The 10,416-nt window shown below is 41.8% G+C and overlaps 1 protein-coding gene across 1 annotated transcript in view; it reads right to left on the reverse strand.

Moving 5' to 3' along the window:
• The window catches only part of LOC107299629 (HIG1 domain family member 1A, mitochondrial-like), a 9,538-nt gene extending 3,131 nt beyond the window's left edge, over window positions 1–6,407 (reverse strand). The window contains exons 1-2 of the mRNA XM_015828990.1: window positions 6,332–6,407; window positions 632–763 (exon numbers count right to left, since the gene is read on the reverse strand). Coding sequence (XP_015684476.1) covers window positions 632–728 — 97 coding nt within the window. The 5' untranslated portion in view covers window positions 729–763; window positions 6,332–6,407. The remainder of the gene's footprint in view (window positions 1–631; window positions 764–6,331) is intronic.
• Between the last annotated feature and the right edge of the window lie 4,009 nt (window positions 6,408–10,416).

The raw sequence follows: 10,416 nt of genomic DNA on the forward strand, positions 1-10,416 counted from the left end.
AGAGAGGAAGGGAGGGAGGGATAAATGAAGGAAGGAAGGAAGGAAGGGAGAGATGGAGGAAGATGGTGTGGAGAAGGAGGGAAGAAGGGAGGGAAGGATAAATAAGGGAGTAGGGGATAATGAAGGATAATGAAGGGAGGGATAAGAAAGGAAGAGAGGGGAGAGGAGGAGAGAGGAAGGGAGGAAATGTGTGGAGAGGGAAAAAGGAAGGAAGGAAGGAAGGAAGGAAGGAAGGGGGGAAGGAGGTGTATGGAGGAGGAAGGATCATAACTTTCCTGCCCAACCTGGGAGACGCCCAACCGCATCGGCCCCCTCAACCCCACCAATGACTTCTGAAATACAGGCGGTCCTCAACTTAGGACCGTGGGTGCGACTTGCTTAATGACCTCCGCAGAAAGGTCGTTCCAAAAAAAAAAACCAGGCGTGACTCAACAACCGCAAAAAACCCTCAAAAACCCTATCCGATCCCCGATTGTGGTCGTTAAGTGGAGGACTACCTGAATAGGGCAGAGTCTCTCAAGACCGGCCCTTGGGAGTTGTGGGGAATTATGGGAGTTGGAGTCCAAGGGGTCAAGGTTCGAGACACCATCGGGCAGGCTCCGAGGAACCAGCCAGTGGAAGACGGACTTACCGATCGGGACAAAGGGCATTTCTTTCGATTTCCGGAGCAGCTTCGAAGTCGATGTTTCGTCGTAAACCGGGAAGACTTTTTCCGAAGGGGAGGCCATGGTCGTTGTGAGGAAACAAATCCACAAAAGGTTACCTAGGAGGGAAAAAAAAGTTTTCAAAAATACAGATGGTCCTCGTGTTACGACAATCCGCTTAGTGACTGTCCGGAGTCACAACGGCCGTGAAAAAAGTGAACCGCCCCCAGTCCTTTTATTTATGAGGGTTGCAGTGTCCTCACGGACACATATGAGAGCAGTCCTCCCACTTACGACCGTCCGTTCAGTGAATGGTCATGAAAAAAGTGAAATGCCCCCAGTCCTCCCACTTACGAGCGTCGCAGTATCTGCACAGACCCAGCCGCGGGCAATCGTTTTGCGACCACAAAGGCGCCTGACATTTCTGTCAAGCGAGACATCGGTGAAGGGCCTTTTGCCCCATTTGACTACCTTTCTTGCCACGGTTCTTAAGTGAATCACTGCCCTCGTTAAGTTACGGCAACATATGAGGGCCATCCTCCACTTACGACTGTCCGTTTAGTGACCGGTCGTGAAAAAAGTGAGCTGTCCCCAGTCCTCCCACTTACGAGCGTTGCAGTATCCTCACAGACCCAGTAGCGGGCAATCGTTTTGCGACCACAAAGGCACCTGGAATTTCTGTCAAACGAGACATCGGAGAAGGGCCTTTTGCCCCATTTGACCATCTTTCTTGCCACGGTTCTTAAGTGAATCACTGCCGTTATTAAGTTACGGGCACATCTGAGGGCCGTCCTCCACTTACGACCATCCGTTTAGTGACCGGTCGTGAAAAAAGTGAGCTGCCCCCAGTCCTCCCACTTACAAGCACCAGTGTCCTCACAGGGACATATGAAGGCAGTGCTCCGCTTACGACTGTCCGTTTAGTGACCGGTGGTGAAAAAGTGAGCTGCCCCGTCCTCCCACCTACGAGGGTCGCAGCGTCCTCATGGACACATGAGGGCAGTCCTCGATTTATGACCGTCTGTTTAGTAACTGGTCGTGAAAAAAGTGAGCTGTCACCAGTCCTCCCACTTACGAGAGTCGCAGCGTCCTCACGGACAGATATGAGGGCAGTCCTCCTACTTACAACCGTCCGCTCAGTGACCGATCGTGAAAAAAGTGAGCTGCCCCATGCTCCCACTTACGAGGGATGCAGCGTCCTCACGGACACATGAGGGCAGTCCTCAATTTACGACCGTCTGTTTAGTAACTGGTCGTGAAAAAAGTGAGCTGTCCCCAGTCCTCCCACTTATGAGGTCGCAGCGTCCTCAAGGACACATGAGGGCAGTCCTCGACTTACGATGGTTCACTTAATGACCGTCCAAAGTCACAACGGCCGTGAAAAAAGTGAGCTGCCCCCAGTCCTCCCATTTACGTGGGTCGAAGCATCCTCACGGGCACATCTGAGGGCAGTCCTCGATTTACGACCGTCCCGTCCAGTGACAGTCCCAAGTCCCATCAGCAGGGGAAAAAAAGCCGGCTGCCCCCAGTCCTCCCACTTACGAGCATTGCATCATCCTCACAAACCCACAACGGCGCCACTCAGATACTGACGAAGGGCGTTTTGCCCCCCCATTTAACCACCTTTCTTCCCATGGTTCTTAAGCGAATCACTGCCATCGTTAAGCTAATCACACAGTCGTTAAGGGAAATCAGGCTTCCCGCTGGTTTGAAGCTCGCAAAAAGAAAAAAAAAAGATTGCATGATCTTGGCACACAGCCACCGTTGTAAATACGAGTCAATTGTCTGAATTGTGGTCATAACCCCGAGGACTACCTGTGAATCTGGCAAAATGCAATCAATCGATGCAGGAAACTTTCCCCAAAAGAAACGACAACAACAACAAAAAATCTTCTTGTGCTCCAGTTTCTGACTTCATTTCCCGCCAACTATTTCCTTCCCTAATTTCATCAGAGTATCTCAGCCGGATGTGAGCGACAAACCGTTGCGTCATTGTGCAAAATTGCTTCAGTAAATCCCTCCCTTGCCCGGATTGTGACTCACAATCCTTGCAAAGTGATTGTGCAAACTTTAAAAAGAAGAAAAAAAAATCACCTTGCCACCGTCCTTGACTTAATTCCTATTTTTTAAAAAAAAAAAAAACAACCCCAAAATTCAACCCGGATTTTCAAGAGAAGCATTCCATTGGAAATAAAAAAAGGGATTTTAATCAAATCAAGCAAGAAATAAGGAGAAATAAGGAGGGAAATTAACCAGTGGAACAGCTTGCCACAAGATGTGGGTTTGACAAGACTGGAGGTTTTTAAGAAGAGATGGGACAGGCACTAGTCTGGAATGGAGCAGGGGGTTGGGCTAGATGACCTCCAAGATCCCTCCCAACCCTGTTATTCTATGATTCTGTAAGGGTCTCCTGCTCGAGCAAGGAGCTGGACTAGATGACCTCCAGGGTCCCTTCCAAATGTTATTCTATGATTCTGTAAGGGTCTCCTGCTCGAGCAGGGGGCTGGACTAAATGACCTCCAGGGTCCCTTCCAAATGTTATTCTATGATTCTGTAAGGGTCTCCTGCTCGAGCAGGGGGCTGGACTAGATGACCTCCAAGGTTCTTCCCAACTCTGTCATTCTATGATTCTGTAAGGGTCTCCTATTCGAGCAGGGGGTTGGATTAGATGACCTCACAGGTCCCTTCCAATCTTGTTATTCTATGATTCTGTAAAGATCTCTTGCTTGAGCAGGGGGCTGGACTAGATGACCTCCCAGGTCCCATCCAACCCTGTTATTCTGAAGCATTCAGATGCCTCCTATCTGGGGGGCGGGTGATCTCAGGAAGTCCTCAACTTACGACCACAACTGTCCCTCATATTTCCGTCGTTAAGTGAGGCGGGTTTAGCCCTAACGGACAACCTTTTTTCTTCCACCCTTATGAGATGAATCTATGCCAGGGGCCTTCAAACTTGGACCCTTTTATGACTGGTGGACTTCAACTCCCAGAATCCCTCAGCCAGCATGCCCGGCTGAGGAATTCTGGGAGTTGAAGTCCACCAGTCATAAAAGGGCCAAGTTGGAAGACCCCTGAGAGTCTGGATCCAAGCCCGCAGTTTCATCAAAATGGCCGACTGAGGAATCCTGGGAGTTGAAGTCCACAAGGGCCACGTTTGTTAGCACAGGGAGCCCTTGACTTACGGCCAGGATGGGAGCCCAAAATTTAGGTCGCTAAGTGAGACATTTGTCCTAAGTGAGTTTTGTCCCTTTTTTACGACCTTTCCGGTCAGAGTTATTAAGAGAATCACTCCCACCATTAACTTAGTAACCCGGTTCTTAAGTGAATCTGGGCTCTCCCCCCTGACTTTGCTTGTCAGACGGTCGCAAAAGGGGATCATGTGACCCAGGGACTGTCGTAAATGTGAGTCAGTGGTTTGAATCTTGATCACGTGACCTTGGGGACGGCTGCAAAGGTCATAAGGGTGAAACGACGGTTCTAAGTCCCTTTTTCCAATGCCGTTGTGATTCTGAACGATCACTAGATAGATAGATAGATAGATAGATAGATAGATAGATAGATAGATAGATAGATAGATAGATAGACAGACAGACAGAAATAGATTGAATGGATAGATAGATAGATAGATAGATAGACAGACAGAAATAGATTGAATGGATAGATAGATAGATAGATAAGACAGACAGACAGAAAAATAGCTTGAGTGGATAGACAGATAGATAGATAGATAGATAGATAGATAGATAGACAGACAGAAATAGATTGAATGGATAGATAGATAGATAGATAGATAGATAGATAGATAGACAGACAGAAATAGATTGAATGGATAGATAGATAGATAGATAGATAAGACAGACAGACAGAAAAATAGCTTGAGTGGATAGACAGATAGATAGATAGATAGATAGATAGATGTATCCATGTATATATATATATATAAACTGTACTGAATTAAAATTACACAAACATACATATAAATTATATATATAGTACTGATTAAATTTAAATGTATACATATATTGATTAAATTTCAATTACACAGAAACACACACAGATATGATTTAAATTATATGTACAGTATTGATTAAAGTTTTATATCTCTACATATAATGTATTGATTAAATTTAGATACAACACTGATTTACGATATTACATTTTACGTACGTGTTTTAAGTTTAAATTTATATACATCGATTTAATAATTTCATATAAATGTGTGTGTGTGTGTGTGTGTGTGTGTGTATACACACATACATATAACATATTAAATTTAAATTATATATATAGTACTGGTTTCTTCCATTTCAATTTACAACGAATTGATGGATTACATTTAAATTTTAGACAGGTATAGTTGAGGGATGTATTAAATTGATACGCTACCCCCTCTAAATGGATGAAGCAGGGCAGCTTACAAAAAGTATAATAAAAAATGAATATCAAAAGCACTAAAATTACAATTGCACAATTTCTGTAGTAAGTTACATCGCCCTTCCCACTTAACTGACCTTGGGTACTTTTACAACATATAATACACAAAGACAGACACTCCTCTCTCTCTCTCTCTCTCTCTGTGTGTGTGTGTGTGTGTGTGTGTGCATATATATGGGTATGGTTGTTTGATTGAATTGAAAATCATATAATATAGCTTATTTTATATCTATATATAAATGTTTTATAAAAATGTGTGTGTATATCTATATATATAATTTATATTATTAACCAGTGGAACAACCTGCCTCCAGAAGCGGTGAATGCTCCAACACTGGAAGTTTTTAAGAAGAGACTGGACAGCCATTTGTCCAAAATGGTATAGGGTTTCCTGCCTGAGCAGGGGGTTGGACTAGATGACCTCCGAGGTCCCTTCCAACTTTATTATTATTATTATTATTATTATTATTATTATTATTATTATTATTATTATTATTTATTATATACAGATTTATACATACATATATTTATACAGATATATTTATACATATATACATATACATATATATATAGATATATATAAATACAGATATATATTTGTTTTCGTAGCTATATATATGTACAGATTTATACATATATATAGCTATATAGATATGTATACAGATATATTTATACATATATATAGATACATATACACACATATATAATATAGATATATATAGATATACATATAGATTTTATATGCAGATTGAAATTTCTAAATTATAGAAATTACAGCCCTTTGTCCGAAATGGGATAGGGTCTCCTGCCTGAGCAGGGGGTTGGACTAGATGACCTCCAAGGCCCCTTCCCACATTATTATATGATATAGGACAATGCAATTAATAGAAGATACACAATCAGGATCTCCCCCTGCCCCCCCCAAATCCTTATTAGAAGCCCAGACACGTTTTTCCCTCCAGACCCGTGTCGGGCTAAGACCTGACACGCAAGACCTGGGGAGGCGTTCCCACGACCCTCTTGACCCGCATTCTGCCCCACAAAAAGAAAAAAAAAGCAGGCCGGATCTTTCAGCACAGCCTGGCCTGGCCTTGGACCCGCGGACGGGGATGATGGGAACCGCAACCCCCCAATACACACTGGCTGGGGATGATGGGAGAGGTAGTCCCGTTTCCCACCGGCCCCGGGGAAAATGGCCGGAGAGCTGCCGCGAGGCCTTGCCGGGCTCGCCTCGGCCCTCCCCCGACACTCACCTCCGCTTTATCTTCCGCGCTTCCTTCTCGTTCGCCGGCCGGCTTTCTAATCGAGGCGGGCTCAGGAGGCCCCGTGTCTTTCAACGTCAGTCCCCGCCCTCCCAAGCGGTGACGCACTTCCGCTTCAAAACCCCGCCTTTTCCTCTCGGTCGGCCTCGCCTTTCTTTCTTCAAAGGCTCTTGAACCAGAGATCTTCCAACTTGGCGCTTTTATGACTGGTGGACTTCAAGTCCCAGAATTCCTCAGCCGGGCACGCCGGCCGAGGAATCCTGGGAGATGAAGTCCCCGAGTCATAAAAGGGCCTCGAAGGTTGAGACGCTCCCAGAAAGCCTTTCGGCCGTCAGGTAGTGGATGGTTGGGTTTTTTTTTTCAACCCGCCTCACTGACGTCATAGCGGCCGCCGGCCAATCGGACGGCGACATTGGCTGCCTTGGTGACCGGGTTGCCAAGGTGACCGGACGTGGAATGTGAGGCGATTGAGGCCCTTTTTTTCCCGCTTTTTTTTTTTTAACCCAAGGCGGGTTCACACGACACGCAAAAAAAAGACCAAAAAGCGTGTCAAGGAGGAGATGGATCAGGGTTCTCCCGCCGTTCTCTGACCCGTGCAAAAGGGGGAGAAAAAAAAAACACGGAGAGCGGAATTCACCCTGATTCGTGTCTGTGGAGGCTTCCTGGGTTGTGTGAACGCAGCCTTGTGTGCTTAACGCGTGCAGGGGGAACCCAGAAGCGGGTCAGGCTCCTTGCTGGGTTCAGACAGTTGTGTGAATACCAAAGGGGAAGGTGGTTCAGAAAATTGACTGGAGGAAATGCTCGAGCGGAGGGGGCTGGACTAGATGACCTCCGAGGTCCCTTCCAACTCTGTTTTTCCATGATTATATAAGGTTCTTCTCCTTGACCAGGGGGTTGGACTAAAAGATCTATAAAGGTCCCTTTCAGTTCTGTTCTATTATGATTCTGTAAGGATCTCCTGCTCGAGCAGGGGGTGGACTAGATGACCTCCCAGACCCCTTCCAACTATTCTATTCTATTCTATTTTCCGTTATTCTATTCTATTCTATCCTGTCCTGTCCTATTCTATTCTATTATTTTCCGTTATTCTATTCTATTCTATTTTCCATTCTATTTTATTTTCCGTTCTTCTATCCTATTCTATTCTATTATTTTCCGTTATTCTATTCTATTCTATTCTATTTGCCATTCTATTTTATTTTCCGTTCTTCTGTTCTGTTCTGTTCTATTCTATTCTATTTTCCATTCTATTTTATTTTCCGTTATTCTATTCTATTCTATTCTATTATTTTCCATTATTCTATTCTATTCTATTTTCCATTCTATTTTATTTTCTGTTCTTCTATTCTATTCCGTTCTATTCTATTATTTTCCGTTATTCTATTCTATTCTATTTTCCATTCTTTTATTTTCCGTTATTCTATTCTATTCTATTCTATTCTAATTTTTCATTCTATTTTATTTTCCGTTATTCTATTCTATTCTATTATTTTCCATTATTCTCCATTATTCTATTCTATTCTATTCTATTTTCCATTCTATTTTATTTTCCGTTATTCTATTCTATTCTATTCTATTCTATTCTATGCTATGCTATGCTATGCTATGCTATGCTATTCTATTATTTTCCGTTATTCTATTCTATTTTATTTTCCATTCTATTTTATTTTCCGTTCTTCTATTCTGTTCCGTTCTATTCTTTTCTATTCTATTCTATTCTAATTATTTTCCATTCTATTTTATTTTCCGTTATTCTATTCTATTCTATTCTATTCTATTCTATTCTATTCTATTCTATTCTATTCCATTATATTATATTATATTATATTATATTATATTATATTATATTATATTATATTATATTATATTATATTACAGTGGTGGCGAACCTATGGCACGCGTGCCAGAGGCGGCACTCAGAGCCCTTTCTGTCGGCACGCACGCCATTGCCCCAGCAGAGTTCGCCAGAGTAGCGAGCATGTGGCATTTGGAAGCGACAGGGCAGGAATTGAGCAAGCAAGCGGTGTTGGCCCTCCGGGGATGCCCCGGAGATGGCGAGGGACTGGCCCCCACTGCCCTGGCCCCGGCCACGCTCACCCAGTCTGCCATGACCACTGCAGCCACGCGCCCCCCCGAGGGCTCCACAATGCTGATGCAGCCCTGGCACTTTGCAATAAATAAGTGGGTTTTGGATTGTAGTTTGGGCACTCAGTCTCTAAAAGGTTCGCCATCACTGTTTATTATATTATATTATATTATATTATATTATATTATATTATATTATATTATATTATATTATATTATATTATATTATATTATATTATATTATATTATATTATATTATATTATATTATATTATATTAATTATATTATATTATTATATTATTATATTATATTATATTATATTATATTATATTTATTATATTATATTATATTATATTATATTATATTATATTATATTATATTATATTATATTATATTATATTATATTATATTATATTAATTATATTATTATATTATATTATATTATATTATATTATTATATTCCGTTATTCTATTCTATTCTATTCTATTCTATTCTATTATATTATATTATTATATTATATTATATTATATTATATTATATTATATTATATTATATTAATTATATTATATTATATTAATTATTTTCCGTTATTCTATTATTCTATTCTATTCTATTCTATTATTTTCCATTATTATATTCTATTCTATTTTCCATTCTATTTTATTTTCTGTTCTTCTACCTATTCTGTTCCGTTCCATTCCATTCCATTCTATTCTATTCTATTCTCTTCTATTATTCTCGCTCACCATGCTGGAAATCTTGCACCCCATTTCTTCAGAAATAGGGGCACCATCCTGATTGAGGCAAAGTGGAAGCGGGCTAAAAAGTCCAAGGAAGCGTTCTTTTTCACCACCGTTTCAATAAACAGTCAAACCTGGTTTATTTCCTTCAAACCAGAGGGAAGACAAAGCCGTTATTTCTGCTTTGCATGCGAGGAATTTGTCGCTTTGGTTGAACATCCTGGCTGGCTGCCATGTACCATTCAGCACCTTTTTTGTCCTTTTTAAAATCCCCTTCCAATTATTTTTTTCTTTTGGTGTGGCTTTGGCTCACAACTGTCATGTTTCGAAGCGGGGTCCCGGCAACCGGGGAGAGGCCAGGATGTTCTCAATTTTTTTTGTGTGTGTGTGTGTTTCAGCAAAAGAGTTGTACAACCGGGGAAGTGACGAGAGCAAAAGGAGTGTGTGTCAATTGACCAACGAAAGAGCTTGCCGTCAGAAGTTGTGACGGGAGGGGGGGGGTTTATGAAGAGACTTTGTCTGAAATGGAATAAGGCCTCCTGCTCGAAAAAGGGGGTTGGGCTAGATGACCTCCGAGGCCCCTTCCAACACTGTTCTTTTCTGATTCTGTAAGGGTCTCCTGCTTGAGCAAGGGGGTTGGACTAGATGACCTCCAGGGTTCCTTCCAACTCTGCCCTTCTGTGATTCTGGAAGGCTCTCCTGCTTCAGCAGGGGGCTAAGCTAGATGACCTCCCAGGTCCCTTCCAGCTCTATTCTGATTGATTGACTCCGCACTCACAGCGTTGGTTATATATTCACCTTGAGGTTTCCCAAGAGTTTGGTCTGTTCCAGAAACTCAGAACAAGTACAAGACGGTTGCGTCCTTACGTCAGTGTGTATAATCACGAGTTTTGCGTTACACATAATTGTGCTGGAGAACCCAACCCTGTTTAAAATAAACTCTTGACTTACAAGCTGTTTGTTTAGTGGCTGTTTAAAGTGACAGTGGCCCTGGAGATGCTGGAAGGGAAGGGAAGGGAAGGGAAGAGAGAAATGTGAATAGAATAGAATAGAATAGAATAGAATAGAATAGAATAGAATAGAATAGAATAGAATAGAATAAAGGATAGGAGAGAAAGGAGAATATAGAATAGAATATAAAATAGAATACAATAGAACAGGAGAGAAAGAATAGAATAGAAAATAGAATAAAATAGAATAGAAAATAGAATAGAATCTTTATTGAGAATAGAATAGAATAGAGAATAGGA

Source organism: Protobothrops mucrosquamatus, unplaced genomic scaffold, assembly GCF_001527695.2.
Source record: "Protobothrops mucrosquamatus isolate PMUCROS unplaced genomic scaffold, P.Mucros_1.0 scaffold5201, whole genome shotgun sequence".
NCBI lineage: Eukaryota > Metazoa > Chordata > Lepidosauria > Squamata > Viperidae > Protobothrops > Protobothrops mucrosquamatus.